We start from the raw sequence: 26,494 nt of genomic DNA on the forward strand, positions 1-26,494 counted from the left end.
GTGGGCTGGGCTGGTGGTGATGGGCTGCCCCGCAGCTGGGGGCCTGGGGTCTCCGCTCTCCGAGGCATCCTACTGCACCCCCTTCTCCTTATCTTCCATCACCGCTGGGGTCAGTGCCACTGTGGAACTGCCAGGAGAATCAGGGAGCAGTGGGGGTCTCTTACCAAAGCCTTTCATAGCTTTCCTCAGGACTTCAGCATCTCGCAAGGGATCAAAGCCAGAAGCATCTGTGATGGTGCCTCGGTTTCCAGACTGCAGGGACAAGCAGCCTTGGATAAGAAGCCACACACACACCCCAGGTGCAAGACTGCCCCCACCCACCCCCTGCCTCCAGGAATGACCTCATCATTGACATTCTGGGTACCTGGAGGAGTCTGCACTCAGCAGCTCAGAACTTCACATTGAGTGGGCACAACTTAAACCATCAGACCTGGTGTTCTGGTCCTGCAGCCTCTGCCTAGCTCCTGGGGCTGAGTCCCCCACAGCTGAATCCCCAAACAGAAAATGGGCCCTCCATCCAGTTCTCCAGGGCTCGCTGTCTCCTCACCACCATAGCACCCGTTAGCACAGGTTGAGGGGTGGTGGTGGTGGTGGTGGTGGGGTGTCCTCTTAACTACCCTACCGGTATGATTTGCATAAATTAGGAAAGGGGGGCTACAGTGACCAACCGGCAAAGGGACGGCCTCTTGGACTGGCACTGGTTTGCTAGGCTCCGTGACCCGTGACCCGCTGGCCTGCAGGACCTCTTCCTGACGCTGTCAGCTGCACTCCCCAGAAAACTGGAATTTCCCTGCTGAGACTGTCTCCCGGTGGACTATCTCCTGTGGTTGGTACAAACTGGTTGTGACAGACTTGAGGCGATAAACTCAAAGAAAAGATAAGGTGGAAAGCAGGGAGGGAGGATGGGGTGTAGGGCAGGGGTGGGGAAAAGTGTGGGTGTGGGGCTAGGGGGAGGGGAGACCCAGTGTCTAAAAATAGTAGCCGAGCATACAGCACAAGCCTGCACTTGGCTGGTTTGACCATGTAACCATGACAGTGAATTCGCTGCTCTGCAAACAAGAACTGCTCTCCAAAATGAGCAAAGATCAGCCTTGAAGGCACTGCCAACAAGTGTCCCTACTCAACAGAGGCTTGAGGGCTCCCTGACAACATTGGGCAGGGCACATGAGGGGGATGAGGACCACAGCCGGGCGGGAAACAACACAGCAGGAATTAAGAGCACCCTGGGGTGTCCAGATTCAACAAGCACATGGGGCATCTAACCAAACAGGAAGGAACACTTTATGGAACAGGAACCAGGAGAGGGGAATGGGAGCAGCTCTGGCTGTAGGTCCAGCCCTCCCCGCCCCACCTTCCCCCTCCCCACCCCACCCCCCTCACTGGACTGTGGGTCTCAGGGCTGAACCTCTTAGAGGCACAGCAGGGAGCAACATGAAAGACAGTGAACTCCATCCCCAGATGAGGTTAGGGAGTCCAAGCCCATGATGACTCCCAGCATGCCATGGATCTGCTTCCCAAAGGGGCCTGCTGGGAATCAGGGAGGAGTTAAGCAGGCTGCTTGACTTACAACTGAGCACAGGGGGGCTTAGAGGCGCTTGCCTTTGTGATTTCGACTTGCACACTGGGACTTGGAGGAGAAATGTGAGGAGAGACATGCAGAGACTTACAAGAGGTACTCAGAAGAGACACCGGGTGGGAAACACGTGGGGGGGGGGGCTGACCCTGGTCCTCTGTGAGACAACGCTCCGTTACCCCATGGTACCTGGTGAGTTCTGAGTCTCTCCTTCTGTCCCAGCAACCAGGGACCTTCCAGAACCCCTCTCCTGTGGTTCCCCACCAGACTGTGGCCAGCTTCCCACTGGGAACTAGCTGTCTGGGAACTAGCTCCCGGGGGATTGGTTAATTTTTGAGTTTTACTGGAAAACTATTATTTGAAAAAAATCTATCACACTAAGGGTTTGCTTCTTTTGCCTTTGTGTACACGGACAGCTGACTCCCTATTGCAGTGTGCCCCCCTTTCCGTGTAGGGCCCCTGGGGGCCCCTGGTGTGTTAACAGACCTAGGGTAACGGACAGCTGGCACTCACCTGGGCTGGGAGCACGGCGGGGGTGACAGGCCCGGACCCTGCGTATCCTGGGTAGCTCGGCACTGGCTGCTGTTGCTGCCCAGGATGGGGCATCGGTGACTGCCCAGGGTAGGTCGCTGGTGGTTGCCCAGGGTAACCCCCTGGGTGCTGCTGCGCGGGGGGCGGCATGGGCTGACCTGGCACAGGAGCTCCTGGGTATGGCGGATAGGCAGGCATCCCGGAGGGTGGGTTTCCTCCAGGGGGCGGGTACATTCCATAAGGGGCGACAGGCTGCTGGGCAGATGGCGGCTGCCCAAACCCCCCAGGGGGAATGGGAGGATAACCACCCCCGGGGGCCCCAGGGTACATGTTCGGGACGTTGGCTCCTCCGAAGGTCCCAGCCATGTTGGCTGCCTGGAAGTCCACAAAGCAGAAGCTAAGACAAAAAGCCCCTGCTCCTCAGGTCTGCCCTGCACTAGCTGCCCCAGCCCAGCAGCATGCGCCAGGGGCCACTCTCAGCCCAAGCAGAAATCAAGTACCGCAGGCTTCTCTGAAAGGCTCAGTCTGACCAGCCAACTTAACCGCTGTCCCAGTCCCTGCCACCTCATTCCTCACGCCTTTACCTGCCCTTAGGCCCCAACACCCACGCTGCGGCTACTTTGTGGCTTACTTATGTCTACTCTCTGTCTCCCCAGTGGCTAAGTCCTCTGGGGCTGGGATTTTTGTCTGTTTGATTCACACATTCCCAGTGCTGAGAACAGGCCTGGCACAAATGAGACTACATATTGGCTACACTGCTTGCATTTAGCATACATTTGTTTTCAGATTATAAAACAGATGATTTCAAAAGCAAATAAACAGCATGTCTGCCCAAGCGCCCAAGAGTCTGCACCCAGGCCAGCCAGAAGAGTCACCCATAAGTCTAGCAGACACGCAGGCACAGACACACACATCTCCACACCTCACCTCTGTCCTCATCTATTCTGTGCTCACTCAGGTGCTCAGTACCTGTTCTAAGAAAGCACCACCCTGCCCAAACCCTGGAGCTGCAAGGGGCATGAGACTCCACTGCCCCCCATCTTATAGATGGGAAAATCAAATGCATAAAGAGGCACTGAGCAGGTGAAAGCCCTTATGAAAACTTAAAACGCTTCTGTCCTAAGAGGCAGCTCACATGCTTGGCATTCAAAGGAGATGCATTCAAGGGAGATGCACACAGCTGCCTCCAAAGCTGAGGAAGCAGCAGACTTTACCTCCCCAACACCCTCCCTCACCCCAGGTATGGCCCCAGGAGCAGCCTCAGCAGGAGGGCTGGACTTACCGTTCCTGAAAGGTAGTCCTGGTTGAACTGTCCAGCGTAGCTAGCCACGTTATCCAGCCCGATGGGGGGCATGTTGGGCGGGGGGTAGGCAGCACCTCCCCAAGGACCACCACCTGAAAACAACACCAAATGCTTTAGCCCATCAGACCCCTGGAGGAGGTGGGGGGGGGGGCAGAGCCCTCAAGCTCCCTGGGGGTCAGAGGGGAGGAAGAGGCACCAGAGGCCAAGAGCAAAGTCTGACATACTTGCTGCCAGGGCAAAGAAGACAAACCTCCCCCTCCTTCCAGGGAGTGGGGCTCAGCAAATGCTCCTGTGAGATATTAAGGCAGGAGGACAGCCAAGGGCAGGCCCTGCCCTCCTGGGCAGGTGTGCAGGCACAAACACGGGTCACTTGGGGACAATTGTGCTGAGACAACAGTGTGAGCTCGGAGCCCCGAGAATCCACAAGAGTTAAAATTACAGGGGCTCAGAAGGGGCAGGGGGCGCTGGGGAGGGAGAGCCAGGCTGGGGTGCCCAAATAGACACCTGTGGGTTCCCCAACCCCCATCCACCCCCCCACCCCGCCTTGTTCCCAGGATTCTGTTTGGTGTCCAAAGTTACTGCTGGTCAAACCAAAATGTAGTCAGGCAGGGGGCCTCTCACCAGGACAGAAGTCTTGGTATGAGGATATCTGCTGAAAACAGCAGGCAGACACTGTGGTCACTAGCATAACCAGCTAGGCAGCCAGACTGGGACTAGAGATGGGATGTTTTGATGAGCAGCAACAATGGAGCCCCCCAGGCAACAGCCCTTAGTTACTCCCCCAGCTGGTGCCCCCAGCCCACATCCCCACCATGCGCATTCCCCCACACATTCCTCCCCACTTGCCCGCCTTCCCTGAATGGATACCAAATAAATGAGGTTGGGGGGGGGCGGATTGCATCTCCAGAGGGGCAAGCCCGCTATAGGTCTCTCTCTCTCTCTCTCTCTCTCTCTCTCTCTCTCTCTCTCTCTCTCTACTTGGACTCCAGAGCTGTCTTTCTTCCATCCCACAGGGCTCCCCCCAGTGCCACCTGGAATTGTTCCTTTCCTCTCTCTTGTCCCAGGAGCCCTCCTGAGCCCTTTTCTACCACGGGGGCCCAATCTCCTTTCAGAGACCCAGGAGGACCCAGGAGCACAGCCTATGATCTTTGAATGTGAGGAGAAGCGTGGCAGGGCAGGTTCTGACCTCCTGCCTGGATGGGGCAGCCCCACTATGGGCCGTGGGCCCACAGCTTCAGGCGGCCACAGAGGTGTCATCTAATCTTTAATGGCTTCTCCACCTCCTCGCTTGGTGACAGAAGCCTGCCACCATAAAGCCATGTACCTGGAGCACCAGGTAGGAGAAGTGTCGAGGGCTACGGTCACCTGACGGTGCTCTGGAAGACACGGTGCCAAAGGTTTACCTGGCTGTCCCATTGGTCTCCTGGACAGCCGGGTGAGAAAGAGATCCTTGAAGCCATTTGCAATGGAGAAAACTGAGCTTCAGAGAGAGCAGGCATCTGCCCACAGTTGTCAGTCATCAGGCACGAGACCTGGCCCTGGCCTTCCAGAACCAGTTTCCAGACCACACCCCTTCTGGTCCCATGCCCAGGCCCCTTTCCAGCCCCTCCCGGTGCTGGGCTACATTCCTGGGGGCTGACGGGACTACGGAAATGACAGGACAGCACCAGAACTCCTGCCCCCTCCAGACCTGGGCACTGGGCAGAAGGGCATTCTCAACTGCCTCTTACCTGGTGCAGCTGGAGGGTAGCCGCCAGCCGGTGGGGGGTAGCCTGGGTAGCTCATGGCTGGATCTGAAAGGGAAGAAGAAGCAGCAGGCTCAGGCTCTGCCGAGAGCTCCCCCAACAGCAGCAACACCCACAGACACAAGTTTGAAACCTGGTGTTTCAATCTGCCAGGTCCCCCCACAGGAGAAGCTGCAGCAGGCCTGACCTGTAGTAAGCCAGCTTACCCTCTTCCGGCCGGGGATCCAGCTAGAAATAGCAGCTGGGCAGGCTCATCTCTAGGCCCAGACTCATGCCCAGGCCCCCCACTATTATAGCAATCACCACCCACCCCGGGGGTTTCCTTGAAAACCCCTGGCACCAAAACCCCACTCCAACCTCTCTGACAAGAGATGCTGCCGGTGGGGGCAGAACCCGAGTGCAGGGGTTCAGATCTTTATCTTCCAGTGTCCACGCTGCTGTCCACCCGGCAGTAGCAGTAGCTACAGCCTACCCTGTCTTCCTGGGCTCTGCCTATAGAACCCTGAACTCTCCATTGCAGCCTCCACAATGGGTCTGCCCCAAGCCAGGCCTTTCATTTTCCAAGCTCTGGTTCATGGGGGAAGGAACCTGGTATGGAATCGTCATTCCTAGAAACAAGAAAGGACCTCAGGAGGTTTCATCTGACCTGGGTTCTAGAACCAGGGCAAGTGAGGCAGCTAGCGCTTAGAGAGGGAAGTGATCTGAGCTCAATAGTAAGGAAAGAAGAAGACTGGAGCCCGGCACTTCCCTGCTGGGGCCGGTGGGTACTTGCTCTCACAAAGCGCCTTTTTATACAGAGCCCTCTGCTTCATGCCACTCAAACTGCCCAGGAGGTACACAGCCCTGCTGTGACACTAGCCACTCAGACACCATTCTTGCCAACTAGCAGCTGCAGCAATTTGTAGGGGCTCCCAGTGATAGGAGAGGGTGTGTGTCACACCTGCTCACTCCAGGTGAGGTTTTCCTCCTTGCCGCTGGCCCTACGCCAGCTTAACCACAGGTTCTCAAACTGCCATGCGCATCAGAACCACCTGGAGGACATGACCCAGGTGATGCTGCTGGCCTGGGGACCCCCACCTGGAGAGCCATGGCACTGGACGTCACTGTCCTGCAAGATTCAAGTTGCCCTTCATAACTCTTGGAGAACTCAGAGTATTGTTCTCAAGGAAGCTAAGGCACTTCCTAAGTGGGCTACCACTTTTGTGCCACTTCCTAAATGGGCCTGCTTTTCAGTCCTTTGGGTATGGTGGTGGGTGCTGGTCAGTGGGTGAGAGGCGACTGCAGCCAAAGCAAGGGAGAGCCAAACAATGGCCTAGTGACCTTGAAGAGAGGTGGAGCTGGTTTCCTGCCACTGGGCCCAAAGGCAGGTCAAAGTCCCTTTCCCATGCACAGTGGTGAGCTAGTTTGGGGGTCCCCGGGCGGTGCCTTCTGTCTGAATCTGAGGCCTTACTGGTGCGACCCACCTGGAGACTGGAATAAGGGATGAGCCTGGAACATTGTGATGGGAGGATAAGGACCCACCCTAAGGGAGACAAGGGTGGACCGCAGCTGTGCCCCGACACTACTCTCTGGAGACCAACACCACAACAAAGCTCACGACAGAGACCCCCAGCCAGATGGGGGGGAAATCAAAACAAAATGAAAGCTGGATACCAAATATATTTCAGTTAGAGCAAAGATTTAAATGTAAAAAGTAGCCCTACGTCCCAAAGACAAAATTAAAGTTCCACGATGAGACACAAACAGAAAATAAGACAAAGGACAAAACAAATCCCAAACTTAGGGGAAATGATATATAAGGAAAAACCCCATAACCACGTGAACATCTCAAAATGCTGTGAACAGGTAGTAACAGATACGGAAGTGCAGCACTCACCCTCACTAATAGGCTGACACTCACCGATGAAAAATACAGAGAGGTCAACATTTACCAATAACACTCTGGGACCCTCCCTGGTGGTGCAGCGGGTTAGGATGCTGCACTGAAGCTGGCCCTGGCTGCTTCAGCGAAGTTTGATCCCCGCCAGAGGTGACCACATGGCGCGGCAGACCTCTCCTGACCTGCCCGCTGCTCCCCTCAGCAGGGAACTTCATCCATCCACCTGTTCTGCTCCCCACTCTGTCTCTGGTGAATCCTCTCACCACCCCTGCACCTCTGGCTTATACCTTAGTTCTATATGCATAGATAAACAACTCTTTAAAATAAATAAATAACACTCTGGCCCAGACACAACTTTGGGACGTCTCTGTCCTGGACCCACAACTGTACGAAATTATGCGTGGACCTGGATTTTACTGGGCAACAACAGACCCTTCCATGTCCACCTGTAAGAGGCTGGTTAAATAAATCTCAACAGGCCCACGCCATGGGGGCTCTGTAGCTGCATTTACAATTAGCCAGCTCTCTACTGAAGTGACAAATATTCTCAAGCTAACTTAAAAAAGGAAACAGAACACACAAGTTTCGTGAGACATACACTCAAACACAAGACTGTCCCTAGCAGGATAAATAGGGACCTGGGTAACTGAGGTTGCCTCTGGAGCAGAAGACCGGGGCGGATATAGCTTATTATGAAAATTTGCATTCTTGGCCACATGCTTGTGTTGCCTACTAAAAAACGTTTTTTCCCTGTAATAGTGTTTTGTTTTTTTTTTAATCAAGGTAACATTAGTTAAAACACTGTTATGATTTAGGGGTACAGGTTCAAACCTTTTCAGATGTATGTTAGCACACCACCACCAAAGCACTGGTAACTCCTCCACCTCAGTCCACTGGCCCCCTCCCATTGTGCCCAATCCCCATCTAGTAGCCTCAACTCAGTAGTCAGATATCTAGGGTTTGGGAAAAAACAACTTTTGAAAAGGCTCAATTCAGGTGGGGATTTCTGAGCTCCCAGGAGACCACAGTAGTTCTTCCAAGATTCAAATAGCTCACACAGGGTCCATTCAGTCCAAGGCAGCACAGCCCAAAGCCTGGCATTAGCATTATGCTATAAATAGCCAGGAGACTGCCCGTGCTCCACCAGGCCAGCCAGCCCCAGGGCTGGATTAGAGTGGATGCATATGGGAGATGAGCTGTCCAGGCTCCTGCCTCCGCCAGGCGGTTAAAGTATTCATCAGTGCATGCGTTTTTCATCATTATAGCCTCTACCTGATTTTATACAAAAATTTAAATATAGAGTCTAAGCTCAGATGACTTCTGCTGATATATATAAGTATACACACGTACATATACACATATATATATTTTTTTAATAAAAGAAGTCACAGACTGGGAGGAAATGTTTACAAAAGACACTTCTGACAAAGGACTCTGCTATCCAAAATATTGAAAAAACTCCAAGGGAGATAGACAGATGGCAGATAAGCATAAGAAAAACTGCTCAATATCACACATCATTAGCAAACTACAAATTAAAACAACAGCAGGATATCACTACACCTATCAGGATGGCCCAAATCCGAACAGTGACAGCACCAATTACTGATGAGGCTACAGAGCACAGAAGTTTTCATTCATTGCTGCTGGAATGCAAAATACTCTAGCCCCTTTGAAAACGGTCTGGCAGTTTCTTAAGAAACTAAACGTAGTAAACGGTCTGGCAGTTTCTTAAGAAACTAAACGTAGTCTCACCATAGGACTCATAATCCCTGATATTTTACCCCAGTGGGCCGAAAATGCCAACACCTGGAACAGCCAAGATGTTCTTTAGTAGGGGAATGGACCACAGCTCTGTGGTAGATTCAGATGACGGAATATTATTTAGTGTGAAAAAGAAAGGAGTTAGCAAGTCATGAACACGGAGGAAACTTAAATATCTACCACTAAGTGAAAGAAGCTAATCTAAAAAGGCAACAAGGTGCATGATCTCTGTGATAGTACACTCTGGTAAAACAGAACTATGGAGACAGTGAAAAGATCATAGCTGCCAAGAGTTAGAGGGATGAATAAGCAGAACACAGGTGATCTTCAAGGCCACGTAGCTTTGCTGAAAGATACTGAACTGCTGGGTACATAGGTCAAACCCACGGGCTAGACAACTTCCAAAGTGAGTTCAGCGCCAACTATGGGTGAAGATGCATCAACGCAGGTTTGATTAGATTGAGCACACACGGGCCAGTCTGGTGTGAAGAGCTGACAGTGGGCAGGCTGTACACGGGCACTCATTTTTGTCATGAGCCTAACATTGCCCCATTAATAAATCACATTTAAAAATAGAAAAATAAAAGGAATACAAGCACACTGTAGGGAAATTCAAATGAACAGAAAGGCACAAAGTGAAGAAAAACAAAAGGAAACCTCCCCTCCATTCCTGGCCTAAAGGGAGCCTGGGAAGATATTCTAATGTATAATTTAACATCAAAAATAAATGACACACATCTAGAAATGTTTATGCATACACATTATAAGAGTATCATGCACACACTTTATAAGTATAAAGTTTATGTATGATCATACATATAACTTCTTTTTAAACAAGAGAGATTTATGTGCTTATCGGCAAACTCTCCTGTCCCAGTAACAAGTTAGGTTTGAGCAGGCTTGGGTGCAGTGAATCGTCACATTCCGAGCTGGCGAACTTCCTGGCACTGTCTGGGGACTTGAGGCGTTGACCAGTCATCAGCCAGCCTGAGCAGCTCTCAGCCTCCCTGCACCACCCAGCAGTGCTGAGCATTCCAGCCCCAGTCACCAGGCTAGTGTGGGAGGCGGTGACCCAGCGCCGGGTGTGGACAGGCCCAATGCCAGCCAGAAACATCTACCTGAGGCAGTCAATTCCAAGCATCTCCCACAGAAAACAATTCAGACCCTCACCTCCCGGGCTCTCTCTTCCTCCTGGACTTGAGGACTTCTGAAAGGGACACCTCCTTGGAATTCTAGACCAATCCTATACTCAAAGATGTCCCTAAAGTCCAAAGTGGAAAGGAGCTTGAAGATTATCTAGTTTCCAATCCTTTCTCTTTTTGTAGTTAAATACGCCAGGGACAGAATTCTTTAGTCACACATGCACTTAGACAGAGCATCCGTGGTGGAATTCGGCCTGATGATAGCAAAGCCTGTCCCCTCCCCCTAGCGATAACACGTCCCCAAATCTGTGACCATTTCCACCTCAGCTGGGCTGGCCATTGGTGACCTACTGTAAGACCACCCTTCCAAGGACAGAAGGGAACAAAGCAAAGATGCGTTTGACCTGCAGTCAGCCTAGGCCACTCCTTCTGGCATTGATGTTGGAGAAACCCTCCACTCGCACGCTGGAATATATGTGGTCCTCACTGCCACATATACTCAAAAGCCACTGCAGGAGCTGCCCCTAGACCAGTAAATAACCGTGACTTTGGAATTTCAAAGTAACCAAGGTATGAAAGCACTGATTAATAATCGTTGACATTAACAACAACAACAACAAAAGAACCTTGTATTATGAAAAACATTTACAAAACAGAACAGTATAGCATCATCCCTCAACTTCAACAATGATCACTTCAAGACTGACCTCGATCCACCAACATTCCAGCCACTCTGAGCATTATTATATAGCAAATCCCAAACACCATCATTTTCCAGGCCTCTAAATATTAGGAACTTGAATAACGTAATGGCACCTCTAGATTAAGGTCAGGCTTCATGCCAGCAGAGAACTCTGCGTGGCTGAAATGCTTGAAGGAGCGCTTTTCAGTGCAAGGGGGTCAAACCAACCTCCTCACAGCTTTCCCAGTTGCTGGACCAATGAGTTCTTACCAAAGGGCCACACACAACTGTCTGTGAATGCCGTTACCTAAGTGCCTGACATATGGGCCACCCCCGTTCCCTGGCTTAATGCAAACCCCACATAGACTGCTTGAGGGAGGCCCAGCATGTGGCCTCTGCTTTGATAATTAGCAGCTGAATGACTTGGCCAAGTCATTTAATTTCCTCATCCTCAATTTTTCTTTTGCAGCCTCTTCCTCAGATTGTTGCTATGACCCTACAGAATATTGTATGATCACATCAAAAAGGAAATACATGGGCAAGGAATGGCACAGTGAACACATGTAGCCCAAGGCTTTTGGCACTTGCAGTGGGCAGCTCTGTCTATAGGTTTTCTGTAGAGTAAGACCCACCTGGCATGTGAGAGCCAACTCTAATGCCAAGGGCACGCACCGTCCAAACGCGTTCTGTGGGCTGTAGGTGGATTCTTTTCCATTTTGAACCTGCTCCCTTCTGCGTGTTAACCACCTACTGCCTCCAGAAGTCACCATCCTCAAAGCCTGAGGAAACTAAAGTCTCGCTCAAGTCTAACTGGGCCCAGCAGCTCAGCCTTGTCTGCAGAAACAGGCAGCATGATATTCTCACGCCAACTTCACATCTTGCAATTACCAGGGACCCAATTATAAAAGGGAGCAAAGGACCGAAATCGGTTGTCCAAAAACTGGAAAATGCTGTCTCCTATATCCCCTTCCAGATAAGTGCCAATTCATAGTGGTACTGAGTCCCAAAGACTGAGAAGTTTGGAACAAAGGAGCCTGCTTAACTCTGTCTCCCCCTTTCCCACATTTGCTAGGCCCTAATAATAGCAGTTAACATGTACTGAATACTTATCACATGCTAGGCACTGTGTTAAGTGCTGTACATGGAATTGAACTTTACAATGACTCCATGAACAAGTACTAAAGTTACGAGCCGAGCCCCTAGGAAAACTGAGGTGTGGAGATATGCTACCTGCCCAACACCTCAGCCTGTAAGTGGTTATACAGGATTCACCCCCAGGCTGTCAGGGTTCCAAGACCAGGTGCTTCACCCCTTTGCTATGCTTTCTCACAGAGCCCACTGGTTCCAGAAACTATTGAGAGTTCAAGACTGAAGCTCTAAAAACAGCAGTGGGGGGGAAGCACAGGCCAGGAGTCAGGGCATCAGGCCTCACCACGGGCACTCGACAAGGTGGTGCAGAATGGCAGGAGAACGAGAACTGAAGCTAGAGCCCCCAGGTCTACTAAGCCTATGACCTTGGGCCTATTTGACCTTTCTGGGCCTCCATTTCCCCATCTGTAAGATGCAGAGAGTAATAGTTTAATATCAAATATGTTCTCCTTACATCATCTAACTTCTCATTACATCAGATTCCCCAATGTAAAATAGCAAACAGGATTAGCGGGTCCTAGAGGACTGGGTCCTTTGATAATACCCAGGATGAGAAATGTGGGGAGAAGAAAGAATAACCTGAGAGGTGGAGAGAGTCAGGACAGAGAGAAGGCAGAGGGTGGACAGAGTGGTGGAATGAAGCCTGCCTGATCCTTCACCTACACCAGTACCAGCCCTGAAGCAGCAGCGTCTGGGAATGGCTGTGTGGGATTTTCCAAACTCTAGAAATAGAAACCTCCAACAGGAATTTGGTAATGTCTTCTTTCTCCCCAGCCTGCAGCCCTCCGCATACCTGGGTCCTGGGGGGCTGGTCCAAGCTCCAGAATTGTATGTGGAAGGAAGGGGTGGGATGGGGGGAGGAGTGGCTTTGAAAAGACTCCTAGAGGGGACAGCTGCTGGGAAAGGCACCCCAAAGGGTTGCAGGCACCCGAGTCTGCGGTGAGTGCGTCCACTCTGGGTCCCCTCCTGGAAGGAAGCCTCTTCTTTCTCTCACCTGCCTTTCCAGACCTGGCCCTCGGAAGTGAGCAGGAGAAAAAACTAGGCGGGAGGGACTCACGTTCACCTCATGGCAAGTGTGAGCACACACACAGCTCCCAGTCTCTCCGCCAAACCCCACCACAGCACAGCCCTGCAACCAAGTCATTCCTCCCCACGGGCGCCTTCCCCTCCAACACCTGCCCACACCAAGCAGGCATCCGGAACAGTAGTCCATACGTAGTCACTTGGCATTTCAGAGGAGTGTACAGTGAGCCAGGGGACGGTGAGGGAGGCATGGTGTCGCTAGAGGGCATCACTCACTGACCTAAAATGTGAGGGCTCTGGGGCTGTCCTTGGAGACATGGAGGTTCCTCTAACAGGTGCACAGGGAGCTACAGGAAAAGAACCCCACTCATGTCCTAACTCCAAAGTGTGGCAAAGACTGAAGGAAACACACACACATTCCCCAAAAGTGAAACTGGGTTTTCTAAGTGCAGTTCAGGCTGGGAAGCCGGGTCTGTGTCTGTTTCACCACTTCCGCACAATCACACCACCTGACCAGAAGGGGTTCCTCCCAGCATCGGTCTGAGACAAAGTAGAAGGGACTAGGGCCAAGTGCCAGGGGTGTCCTGCTCAGCCCCCCTTTTGCTCTCAAGCCCTTCAATTTCCTACAAAGTCCAACTTGAGCAACATGTCCCCAGGATCACCTTAGCCCAATGGGGCACACCACACCGCAAGTCCTGCAACACTTCCTCTCTATACAACACCAGCCCTCAGTGGCTCAGATGGAAGGGAACTTGGGAAGCTCCTTCTCTGAACCCCCTTCCTTTTCTGGGAGAAGGAAGGGGAAGCTGTCCGGCCCCTCCCTGGTCACTAGCCTGCGCATCACTGGCACTTACAAGCAGATTCTCTGCCACCCCCGCTAGGTCAGTTCCCCGTCTCCACACGGTCCACACTCCCCACTGAGAGTCACAAACATCACAGGACAGTCACGGGAATCCTTAGCTCGACTGTATGACTTCACCCACAGCCCACACTGTGGCTGTTATCATCTCCGAACACGGCTAGCGTGTACTGGGGCGGCACATAGGGTTTGGACTCCGATGACAATAAGTCCAATTCTAGCTCAACCAATTGCTGGCTGTGTGACCTCAAGCATACTGTTGACCTCTCTGAGCCTCTCCCCTACCTATAATAATATTGGGAGAAATGTCTATCCATCCCGTATGTGGCTGTGAGGAATCGATGCACCACTACACACATCAAGCTAACCACTCTACAATTTATTAGCACACAGTAGGTGTTTAGTTCATTGCATCAGCCTGTACAGCTGAGAGGGTTTGGGGTGTAATTCCACCACTGACTTACTGTGTGACCTGCCTCCAGAAACTCAACCTCTCTGAACTTTCAAAACAACCAACCTCACTGCACTGGGAAGCTATTAACTTCATGTCCCTCACTTTATGATGATATCCGCTTCATTTTAGAGGTCTAGAACCAGCCCTGCTCTAACTCCTAGGCACACCTGTACTCAAGAGAGTCAAATTCATAGAGACAGAAAGTAGAACTGTGGATACCTGGGGCTCAGGGGGAGGGGGCTGGCAAGTTAAGTGTCCATTAGGGGTTGGGGAAAAGGAAAAAGTTTCGGAGTTGGAGGCGGTGATGGTTCACCACAATGTGAATGTACTCAATGCCCCTGAACTGCACACCTAAATTAAGATGTGTAGAATTGAGCCACCTTGTTTTCAGCAGCAGTAGGAAATGTACACATACGGTGACCAGGGTGTGTCTCCTTCCTTCATATCCTTCCCTGCTGTTCTCTTTGAAAAGGACTCTGCTCTTTGAGTCTACCTAGCCCCCAGCTTTCTTTGACAAGGGAAACTATAAAACAAGAAGAAAACACACAGATGAGGAAGGAACAGGTGTTTGCCCCTCCTATAGGTGGGGAACGAGCTTAATCAAGCCCTACTCCTTTGTATTATCAGTCAACAGGAGTCTCCATGGTGAGGCCGGGCTTCTGAGTGTCTTCTGTGTGGCCAGGCCAGACACACCCAGCCAACAATGCAAATGCTCTAGGGAGGAAAAAGGTTGCAGTGTGAGCTACACCGGAGGACAATCACACTCAGTGGGTCAAGACCAAATAGCTGGCCCCAGAAGTCATTCAGCCATAAAGAAGACTCAGTTCACTTCATCCACCACACCTCCACTATTTCACAAGCAGCAAAAATGACAACCAGAAAGGAGGAAGTGACATGCCAAGGTGACGCAACAAGGTCCTGCGAGGCTGGCCCTGCACCCCCACACCAAGAGCTAGCTGTCCGAGAGGCAGGTTCGCAGTCGACTGGGTCTTTACCAGCAGTAGTTGAGGGAGCAGGTTTTATGGGACCTGGAGCTTAAATAATTTTAGGGAGGCCCTCTTTCAGAGGATGAATATACAATGTCAAGTGTTTGGCAAACCTGTTTTGGCAAACAGCCCATGCCTGTAAATTCACTGTAAGATTCCACCCAGCACACGGGAAGGTCAACAATCCTGTGATGTCACGAGAGTCAGCCTGAAGCGGAAACTTCAGTTTCAATAGCTCCATAGTAAGTCCCTCTCTGGGCTCAGAGAGGAGCCAGGGCCGGGCTAGGGAACCCAAGGCCCTCCTGAACATCTCTCTCCCTCATCTATTAAATGCATGAGCATGCCAGGGATCAGTGTGTTCAGCTTGTGATGCCCAGAATCTGGGTCTATGTGAAGGTTTTGTAGATCACAAACATTTATTTAATTATGGGGAGGCAAGGAGTTGCAAATGCCTCAGCCAGACTTAAACACTCAGCCTGACTTAAGGGTCCCAAATTTCCACAGGGTGGCTGCAATGAGGGTGGTGGTGGCGGCCCCCTTCAGCTGGTGTGCCCGTCCCTGCTCCCACTGTCCCTGGCTGGGATGTCTCTGTAGGCACCTGTACTTGCACCCAAAGGAAGAGGTGCTCACCCAGGACCCACCAATCAAAATGCAGTGAGCATCTCTGTTCCATAGGGAAGCCCGGCTTTTGTCCACTCTTACAGTAAACTGGGGGATAACGAGCAGTAGATCGAAAGGCAGGATGAGGCCCTGATGGGCGCACCACCCCATCAAATGGCCTGGATGCCTGTTCAAATGGCCTGGAAAGGCCCAGACCCTGCAAACCTAGAAGACCTAAGCAAGTACCTTCTAGCTCTGAAAGTCTGAGGCAGCCCTTCCGCGGAGAAGTCCCAGCACGAGTCTCCTTCCAATAGCGCTTATCAGGAGCTGCTCTTCAGCAGCGACAATGTGCTCAGCCAGACTCGTACAGCCAGAAGCTGAAAAGAAATCCCAATCAGAGCCTACAAGTGACCATGCAGAAGACTCTTGCGATCTTGGGTATGGGCTGACCTCTATGTAGGAGGGATCCTGAGCTCTGCAGAGGGCCCTGAGTGGAAGGGCATTGTGCCATGCACGGAAGCCTCCCAGGACCTACATGTGATGGGAAGAACTGCAGGAAATGTGTGTGCGTGCTCAGCCAAGCCATTACCCCAGCACTTTACATCTTCAGAATGTCTGCTCAATGGCAGACCTGTGCCTGACCTGTCCTCCTGTGGCCTCTGTGCCTTCCTGAAGCCTAGGTCAACCCCTGTCCTCTTTCAGGCCAGACGGGGCCCTGCCTCTTTCAGGAAGTACTCCCTGACCTCCCTACTCTCAGGGATAAGTTCTGATTCCAGAACTTAATATGCACTTATCTCAAAATGTTTTCTATGTCCTCTTGTGCTCTAAAATCCCCCCGCCCCTTTCTCCTGTACTTAGGGTAGGTATATATACTACCTTCTACCTTACCACCTATCACCCCAACAACCTTCACGATGCTCCTACAAGATGGGTATTATCACTTCAAGGGAACCAAGGCTCAGCGATGATTCTTAACAAGCCAGGGGTACACAAGCAACTGGTGCCAGAGCCAGGATTATGCTTTCCGATGCTGCCCAGGGTAGGAGAGACTTCCCACCGCTGGCGAGCACCAGGCTGGGCACAGCCAGGTTCCTCACAAGTTGCAACAGGACACCAGTGGACCTTGATTCTCTCCACACCCTGGGTGGCACCTATTCCTCTGATGTAGGCACCAGGAATTCTGGGGGCAGAGAGGAGATCTCTAGGACTTTGCCTCTCTTCCTGCCACACTAAGGCAGATCTTCAAGTGATGTGAGAGGGCAGGTGAACATTTCTGCCTCTGCTGGGAAGGACACAGATGGCCTTACCCTCTGCAGGGCAGTAGTGCCCAGGTCCTGCCTCATGGGGCACTCCCTCACCTCTGGGCTGTGGGTCACAGGTGCGTTTCAGCGACAGAAGCAAGGCAGGGAGCCCAGGGCAGCTCTCCACCAAGCAAAGCCTGGCCAGACTTTCTCAGTCACTAAACAAAGAGCCTATGCAAGGTGCTGTTAAACACTGAACTCCCACCCGCTCATGATGAATTAAGAGTAGCTGGAACCTACTGGATTATTAGCCAGACAGCCATCTGACCCCACCTCTGAAAACTGGCACCTGGAACTGCCTGGCCTAGAGAAGTTCTGGGCAAAACAGGCCAGGAGAGCAGCCGTAGGGCAGTTATACCTCAGCAGAAGGCTGAACTTGAGCAAGCAGATTCTGAAAGACCCCTCTTACAAGAAAAAGTCAACTCCCAGTGCACTGACATTTGGATCACACAGGAATGCCATATACATTGAAGCTGGAAGGGGCCTTTATGAGATCATTTGGTTCACCAGTTTAATTTACTTAGGTGAGAGCCGAGGCCCGGAGAGTGGAAGGTTCTGCATGAAGCCTTAGGGCTGCCAGGGGGCACGATGAGGACCAGAATAATGGTCCTTCGTTTCTATGCTGGTGCCTTATGGCCTAGGCTGCCCACCCACCGTCACTCAGCAAACTCCTGGCTCCCTTTCATCTTCCTGGATTGGAGAATGAACTTAGAAAATGTAAAGGTTGACCTGGGAAAGCAAATGGGAATATGACTCTGTTGCCTTCCAGTAATTTTTGCATGTGAAGCCACACGCAAGTGTCATCTGCTCCAGGGTAGCCTCTGTGACTCCTTCTCTCCAGGTTTCCCTCCCTATGAGCTGACAACAGCAGAGTACAGGGGTTGGAAGCCACTTGTTCTGATACCTCTGGGGTATCTGGAGCACTGAGCCTGGCTCAGTGTGGGGGTCAAATGGTCTCTGCTCCAATCTCTCCTAGGAATAGTAATCTATGTGTAATCCCCCGGGAGTTGGAGAAGGCAAGTTGAGAGGAGTAAGCACGTCAAGATACTCTCCATGTAAGGCTGGGTGCTGGGAGGGGCCACCCCCATCCCACAGGGCTGGGGGGTCCAAGCAGCAGAATTTTACTCGCCAGACCTGAGGGCTGGGAATGGTCCTGAAGCCCTGAACCCTCTGAAGCCTCAGCAAAACAGTAGCAACTCACCACGCACTTGTACCGTCTGCTGGCTGGCCCTGTTGGGAGATGCCACTGCCTCTTTCTAACATGAGGAATACAGTTAGTGCAAGACTGACGAACATAGTACTTTCAAATTAAGGACACCAGTACGTGGTGTTCCAGAAACTTCCTATTGTCTCCCCCCCCCCCACCTCACCATCTGCTTATAACAGAACATTAACTGTAACCCAGCACATGGCAATCCCCAGATTATGTTTTGGAGCCTCCCTGGCAGTTAGATTCTTAATATTACATGAAATCAATGTCAGCACAGTGTGCGTCAGTAAATGCACCTGTATATGAGGTTGTCGAACAGTAGGTTCTTGGGGGTCCTCTCATGTAGATGGGAAAGTCACCTATGTTAGGCCATGCAGGAAGGAGAAGCATCTAAGGCAGTGCTACTACCCACAGTGTGGTTCCCAGCTGGCAGCATCAGTACAAGCGGATACCTGTTAGAAATTCTCAGGTACCACTACCTTCATCAGAACGCTCCATCAGAGTCTAGGAATCTGTGCTGCACAGACCTTCCAGGTTACACATGAATGTGCTCAAGTTTAAAACCAGAGCTGTAAGAATTCTGGGGGCAACTTCACACCGGAGCCATGGGCCTGGACAACACTTAACAACTTTGATGTCCAATTTGTGAGAGATGAACTCCTTCTTGTGCAGGTGGGATGGGGAAGAGGAGGAATGATGAGAAACTTAACCAACAGAGCAGAGGTCTGGAAAGAAATAACATCCAAGTGTAACGAATAAATAAAAAATAAGACATAGAGAATAAAACCAAGACTACCTGGTATGTGAAGAACCTGAACTTCTCTGCAAGAGCAGAAACCACCACGTTTGGTTTATTACTATTATCACTGCTTCCTGTCACCACCCCCAACCTCCTGACCACCATCACCCCAGAAACACACTTAAGTACACAAGAAACTTCTTTTTTAAGCGAGAAGGAAAGGTTAAAAATTAAGGGTTGCACAAAGATATACTAGGTAAACACAAAGAATAACTAGCAGTTTAAACATTAAGATTAAAAATATATTGAGGACTTTTTAATAAGCAGCAACTACATCCATTTTTTGGCCATTTGCTTTGATCTACAAACAGAAGACTGGAAGCTACTCACTAGGGCTTCATGATACAACAAGGTGTGTGAGCCATTCCAGTCCTTTGATAGAGCATTATCTGACTTAAAAGATAAGCATGAAAAAATAGCAGAAGACATGGAGATCCAAGTGTTTTTATCCAACACTTGATCTTAGGACAGTTTTGTAGACTATTCCATCACACCCTTTGAGGAAAAAGAAAGCCCATCTTGCTGTAGCAAATGAGGAAGGAAACATGTAATTGTTAGAGCTGTCTATCAATGGGGACTAAAAGAAAGAGCTACAAACCCCAAACAGGAAGAAGTTACCCAGGCCTTACTGGGTTTGTGCGCAAATCTCATTTTATCCTTTCTTCCTAAAAACCTGGTTACCATGAAGTACACTGGAACAGTCAAGAAGGGAGAGTTCACAAAAATGGGGAAGCTGAGAAGCAAGGTGGCAAGTGTGACAATTGTTAAGGATTTATTGTTTTAGGACTGTAAATAAGGGAGTCTCTCAGGCCCTTCGTTACACATTTTCTTAAACCACAGGTAAAATGGAAAATGAGTTAAAAAACCAAGAGCATTAAGTGGGCGACAAATGACACACCATATAATCCACACAGGTAAGCTTGACAAACCTGTCTATACCAAACACGAACACCATTCATAAAGCTAGAACAGACATGAGTAGTTGACTTTTAAAAAATTATAGTTTGACTCATTTCTCACAATTTAACAGATAATAAGCAAATGATAAGATATTCATAATAATATATCTTCATAATAAGATATGAAGGCCCAGTTCAAGTAACAGATGTATTTAAATTCTGTGTGCTACATGACATGTAGTCTTCTTTCATGAATATGTAACCTTAATATTGATGGTTTAGGTGATGACAAAGAATATATTCATTCACCCCAACAGAAGAGATTTTGTTGATCGACATTCACTAGTCATAGCCCAGTAAATAATAGTCAGTATAAAACATGACCATCTTCCCAACAAAATGATGGAGAAATTCAGGACGTTATTTTCTAAATAATCCTCTGATCAAAACTGATGCACATAGTAACTAGAATGCAAGGAAAAGGTGTTTCACACGTCAGCTAGAGCTACACTCAAGGGAAAATGTTGAGCTTGATGTGCTTTTTTAATTAAAAGACTAAAAATAAAAACCAATTTATATTTGAAAGTTGAGAATCAAAATTAGTCAAAAGTAAGAAGGAATGAGTCAGGATAAAGGTTAAAATGAGTCATCAGTGAACAGAAAAAAAACAAGGAAACAAAAACTAATGTACACAATTTTTTTAAATTCCAGTGAGCCTGTTAGAATATCACTCATAAAACTTAAGAAAGACATATTGCAAGGCCTGTCATCTCTCTCCAATTTGAAAAAGTGAGTATTATAAAAATGTCAACTCTTCCTTATTAAAAAATGTATTAAGGGTCCTCTCTGGTGGTGCAACGGGTTAAAGCACAACACTATGAAGCTATAGCAGCCACTTCAGCATGAGTTTGATCCCTGGCCCCGGAGGTGACCCACATGGCGTGGCAGACCTCTCCTGACCCTGCCCGGAGCTCCCCACAGCAGTGAACTTCGTCAGTCTGCCAGTTCTGCTTCCCCACTGTCTCCCGTGAATCCTCTAACCGTCCCTGCACCTCTGGCATGTACCCCAGCAATGTATGCATAAATAAATAAATCTTTTAAAAATATATATCCATCACATGCCAATCAGGATTCTATAGGCTGTGTACTCCAATTGCTTCAAGTGGTAATACAATCAAGGACCACACTGAATCAATCGGGTTGAATAAATTCTGGTACGTCTCTAGTATAGAACATTCCACAGCTGCTCTTGACCTGGAGTAACAGTAGCCCGGAATAACTGTGCTTGAAAAATTAATCAAGACACAAGCTGCAGCATAAACCCCACTCTTTGAAACAAGCAAATCTTTACAGGCGCCTGTGTCCACAGGACGAGGAGAGGACAGTGAAGGCTCCTCAGGGGCAGGTCACCCACACCGCGGACGTCTGGGAGGGGGTGGGAGGAGGATGGGTCCAGGAAACAGAAACAAATATTCCCTCTACACACTCCACCAACACCACCCAATCTTTTGCCTCCCTGTGACACCCCCCACACTGTGGAAACTTGTCTATGGCTGCTACTCCTCCATCCTTCCATCCCAATTGGGCTTCTGCTCCCACAGTCCCTCTACAGCAGCCACAGCTAAGGTGCTGAGTCTCCTCCACCTCACTTCCTACAGCAGCAACCACACACTGGCGCTCTCCCACTGGGCGGCTGCACTCTGCTTCTGTGGTCCTGACGCTAGTCTGGTTTTCCTCTGCATCTGCAGCTGCTCTTCTTCTGGTTCGCCTCCCTTTACTCATTTGTTCCTCCATCTCTCCAGGCCTAGACAAAAATGTCTTTCTCTCCAGCCCAGAAGCTTGCGAGTCCCAGATCCACAGGCCTACTTGGTGTATCAAATGCAACATGTGCAAAACTGGACTGATGAACTTCTCCACCCTACAACCTGGTTCTCATCTGCTGCCCACGTGTCAAGGAATCCAGGGGGGACAACCTAGGTTGGGTCGGGACCGCCACTGCTCTTGTGCATACAGCACAGCGTGAGGCAAAGAGTGGGCACGCACTAGTGCTGAGTTCAATAGAAACATGCCTTGTCCACCACTTCCTAAGAATAGCTGTGACCTTTTAGGTGGACACAGCAAGCTCACATCTGCTATTACCAGTCCTCCCCACCCCAAACACACCCTTTCCCCTCAGAGATGCCTTTCCCCAGGCTTAATCTGAGTTTCCTTCCTTATGACCAGCCTCTGAGTTTCCCCTCTCTACCCTCAGATTCCTTCCCTCTTCCCCAGGCAATGGGCCCCTGGAAGACTACGCAATAAGAGTCAGGCACCCCCACACTCCAGCTGCAAGGCTCCTCCTAGGACATACCTACCATATCAGCATTGCCATCTGGCTTTGTGACTGCAAACCCCTTTTACAAATCTCTTCTCATTAGATACTGCAAACAACTATATCACCATCCAGAACACTGGGAGCCACTAGGACCCTATGGGGCTACCTGGTTTTTGTCACAGGTGACTCCGCATGAATGAGAGCTGACTCCTGACTAGCAGCTGCCCTCACCCACTGCTGTCTGTACACCAGTTAGGAAGGCCAGATCGCAGTTCCAGTCACTGTGAAGGCTGTGTTTTTAGGGACCCCCCAAATATAAACACCGCTGAGACCAGCACACTATATTTTCAGGGATCAGGATTAACAGGCCTAATGCCCAATGGTTTCAGTAGTTACTAAAAAGCTTCATGAATGTCAAAACCTTTTAAAATTACAAACACCTCTCAAGGAAGCTGCTCCAAGAGCTTTCCCCCTACATGTCACTCAAACTGATACTCTGGGGGAAATGGGATCAGAAGGCACTGTGGAGAAAAACCCAGAGACACCTAAGTCTGTTTGTTTGTCTGCAATTACAAAGTCGCCCCATACACAGACTCTCCATGGGAGAACTATTTCAGGCAGAGAAGATGGCAGCTGAGAAGAGAGAGGAAGGAGGTGAGTCCAAGAGGAAAGAGGGGGAGCTCCAGAAAGGCCCTGGACCTGCTGAACACCTAGCACTAAACACAGATTGATTCTGTAGTCACCTTTTCCCAGCTTTGTTTTGTCCATTTTTCAGTGGATTCCCAAGAAGAACCCACATTAACCTATTCCAGATCATTTCTTAACCCTGTCAGCCCAAACAACCCAGCCTCCCCTAAATCACATGACCAAGGCACCCTAATCAACCTTGGCCTTGAAGATACAATCCAGCAATACAGGATGGGCCCTTCCTGTCCCTCCTGCCTTGACTAAACACAGAAATGGCACAACATGGCTTCTCAGCCAGCTGCGCTCTTCCCTCTCAGTCTGGACTCACTTCCAGCTCATGTTCCCCACTTTTTTTTCATTTTCTGTGTACCCAAACCCAGTCCTCAAGGTCCAATATTTTAAGAGCAGGGAAACCTTACTTCCCTAGGCTGTCCTTTCATTCAACTAACATCTGCTGAGAACTACAGGAGGCAGGACCCATCCTGTTTGTGAGAGACTGAGAGATGAAAAAGCCCCCCCACACACACACACGCACCCTCAGGGACAAAGGACAGGGATGCCAAAGAAGGCCAGGGACAGTGGGTCAGTGCCTACCAATGAGCAGAAGAGGCTGCATGAGCTTAGAGCAGTGCTGACCAGAGCTCTCTGTTGGGGTCAGGCTACATGGGGCACCCAGGGAGGGTTATGAATAGTGGGAAAAAATGGGGTTCCAGGAGGGCATTCCAGAGGATGGAACAGCATGAGCTATGACAGAAAGACAGGTCAGCGGAGCAGTTCAACTCTGCTGGCTCTTCAGTTACGCAAAGGGAGTAACAGCTATTATTGTATTATTATCACTGACTCTAACAGATGATTACTTATGAGCCAAGCCTGCTGTAAGCTTTATGCACAGTTTGGGTGACATCCACCTAAGACACATAGGTATGGCGTGCCGCCTGTTCAGATTAGTGCTTGAGCCAAATGGATGGCTGCTAACTACATTAACATTTCCTACAACAACCCTGTGCGGTAGTGGGGGATTTAAAGGAAAAAAAGACAAGGAAAACAAGGCACAGAGACTAGCGGGAGACAAGATTAAGTAGCGATGCAGGAGCCTAAGATAGTGAACACCTTGGGCAACAAAGTGCCTTGGCACCTCATCTGGCTTCTCTTGTCGGGGAATCCTCATAGCACAGATAGTGCCTTGAGGGAAGAGGCCGTGTTAATCCTTCTGGAATCCCCACGGATTGACTGAAGCAAGGAATGAAGGAGCATAATGAGAGCCACTTAGGGGTGAGCAAGATAACACACACCCTGTCTGTGCAGGGACTCAGCCAGGCCCTGCCCTGAAAGCTTTTTGTCCCGTGATGTGGGCAGAATAGTGGCTCACTCCTCAAGGGCTACACCCTGTCAAAGCCATGGCAGCAGGAAGTAAAGCCAAGGCCCAGAGGAAGAGTTTGCTGCCATGGATACCTCTGTTCTGTCCCAATATCCGTAGAAAAGTCCCTGATGAGAGGAGAGGGGCAGAAACGTTCTGAACAGACTGACCCTTGCTTAGGCGGGCAGTGGCTAGCTTAAATTCCCCCTTCAAGGTCTATGCATGAGGAGTTTCATAATTTTCCTTTCAGCTAACTGACAGATTTCTATCTTTTCGGCCCTGAGGTAGCTAGGGTGGTACCAGGGGAAAGGTAAAAACCCAAGAACCCCTGCTGGAGCTGGAGTGAGGGCTGGGGAGTGGGGAAAAGGTGAACACCAAGTGAACACAGCTCGTAGAGCGAGTTCCCAATTCTCCCAAATAAAGTGCCTAACAAACTCCAACAGTAGCAGTCTCCAGGAATTTGCGACTTTCAGAAGCAAGTTCTTTAACGCAGCCTCCTCTACGTGCTCTCCTGGGCACAAGCCTTTCCTGGAAGGGACTGGGTGGCCCCGCGATCTGGGCTGGGTGGAAGCGGCAAGGGCCCCACACCAGTCAGTCACCTCCTCGGCTCAGGTTCTACTAGTCCTTAGCGGCCCCGGAACCGGCAGAGCCCCAGATCCCGCCCGGCAACACCGCCACGTGGCTCTGACCCTTGGGGGTCCCGTCTGTGTACCGTCCACCCCATCCCGAGGGCAGCTAGGCCCACGCAGCCCGTCCGGAGCCAGCCCGACAACCCCCCTCCATGCTGTGCCACCCAGAAGGCGCAGGCGGGCCGGGACCCGGCACGGGGCAGTCCCAGGCTCCACCAGTAGAAAGTCCTGGGGGCGCCGCCGCCACCGCGCCCCGGGCAGCCCCGAGACCCTCACTCACCCAGCCACGGGGGCTGACGGCCTCAAGCTGCGAACAAGAACGCGGGCAGCAGCGTCGCTCCTCGCTACCGTCCCGGGGACGCCGCCTCGGGTCCGCCCGCGCGCGGCTGGTGATCTGGATCCTACCCCCGGACTGCGAGGGGTAAAGGGTCCCACTTGGAGCTAGGCAACCTTTGGGCGGGGCAGGAGGAGGAGCGAGCCGAACGGAGAACCCACACTCCGCGGCGTCGCCCAACGTGCCGGGGCGGGGCTGTTTGCTCAGGGGGAGGGCGGGGGCGGGAAGGAGGGCGGGGACTGCGTGGGGCACCGCCCCCAGGTGACGGCCGGGTTGGGCAGAGGCGGGGAGAAGCCTCCCCGAAACCCGCTAAGGGGAAGCTCAGCGCCTTCCGGGTCCCACGGGTACCTGGAAACGCTCTTGAACCCCACTACCTCTTCCTGTCCTGCCCTGCGCCACACCTGCGGGGAGGGCGCTCTCGAAGCCTCCAGCGCAGTGTGTGGTTATTCTGAACAGTCTTTAAGGTAAAGAAAACTTTGAGTTCTAAAGGTCACACGACTTTAAGGAAATAGATGCCGTGGCGGGGAGAGTAGAATTAGTGCGAAGAAGCCGGGTGACCCCACATCAAGAGTGATGAATTAACCGTACAGAATTAACAGTACAGTATATACACCCGTTTTAGTGTTCTTTTCCAAAAACACGAAACTCTGTCTAATTGGGAGAAAAAAAAATGAGGTAAAATCCCACTTGAGGAACATGCTACAAAATACCTCACTAGTAATCCTCAGAACTATCAAGCCATGAAAACAAGGGAATTTTGAGACACACACTACCACAGCCAAGAGAAGCCTGAGGAAATGTGCAAACTAAATGTAACCTGGTATCCTCCATGGGATCCTGGGGAGAGGACTTGGGTAAAACGAAAGGAATCTGAACAATGCCGGGTCTTTTAGTTCATAATTCATCACTCTTGGTCTATACATTATAGCAAAAGCGCCATGCTAGTATAAAATGATAGTAACAGGAGAAATCAGCATTGTGTGAACCCTGCGACTTTTCTGCAAGTCAAACTTTTTAAAAGCTTTTTTAGAAGCCATGCACATAATACAGTAGTTATAATGTGGTTTTGGAAACCCCTTCACTTCCTCGACCCAGGCTGAGGTCTTTTGGGTATACCCTTCCAGCTCTCCCTGCAGCGCGCTAGTGTGTCAGTGTGTATACGTTCGCATAAGAGGCATTGTTTGCAAACCCGTATTGCAGTATTTATCTGCAAGTTCCTCTACTACACATCGGAGGAGCTCTCCGTGCAAGGACACCTGGGCCTACTAGGTTCT

At 50.6% G+C, this 26,494-nt stretch overlaps 1 protein-coding gene across 2 annotated transcripts in view; it reads right to left on the reverse strand.

The window, feature by feature from the left end:
- The window catches only part of ANXA11 (annexin A11), a 35,366-nt gene extending 9,974 nt beyond the window's left edge, over window positions 1–25,392 (reverse strand). Inside the window, exons 1-6 of one of the 2 annotated variants that reach the window (XM_012723728.1) lie at window positions 25,167–25,392; window positions 15,937–16,067; window positions 5,138–5,200; window positions 3,387–3,499; window positions 2,087–2,479; window positions 165–252 (exon numbers count right to left, since the gene is read on the reverse strand). In XM_012723728.1, coding sequence (XP_012579182.1) covers window positions 165–252; window positions 2,087–2,479; window positions 3,387–3,499; window positions 5,138–5,192 — 649 coding nt within the window. In that variant the 5' untranslated portion in view covers window positions 5,193–5,200; window positions 15,937–16,067; window positions 25,167–25,392. The remainder of the gene's footprint in view (window positions 1–164; window positions 253–2,086; window positions 2,480–3,386; window positions 3,500–5,137; window positions 5,201–15,936; window positions 16,068–25,166) is intronic. The other variant, XM_004680704.2, reaches the window with a different exon arrangement.
- Window positions 25,393–26,494: the final 1,102 nt, after the last annotated feature.

This window comes from Condylura cristata, unplaced genomic scaffold (assembly GCF_000260355.1).
Source record: "Condylura cristata isolate star-nosed mole 26May11 unplaced genomic scaffold, ConCri1.0 scaffold00011, whole genome shotgun sequence".
NCBI classification, from domain to species: domain Eukaryota; kingdom Metazoa; phylum Chordata; class Mammalia; order Eulipotyphla; family Talpidae; genus Condylura; species Condylura cristata.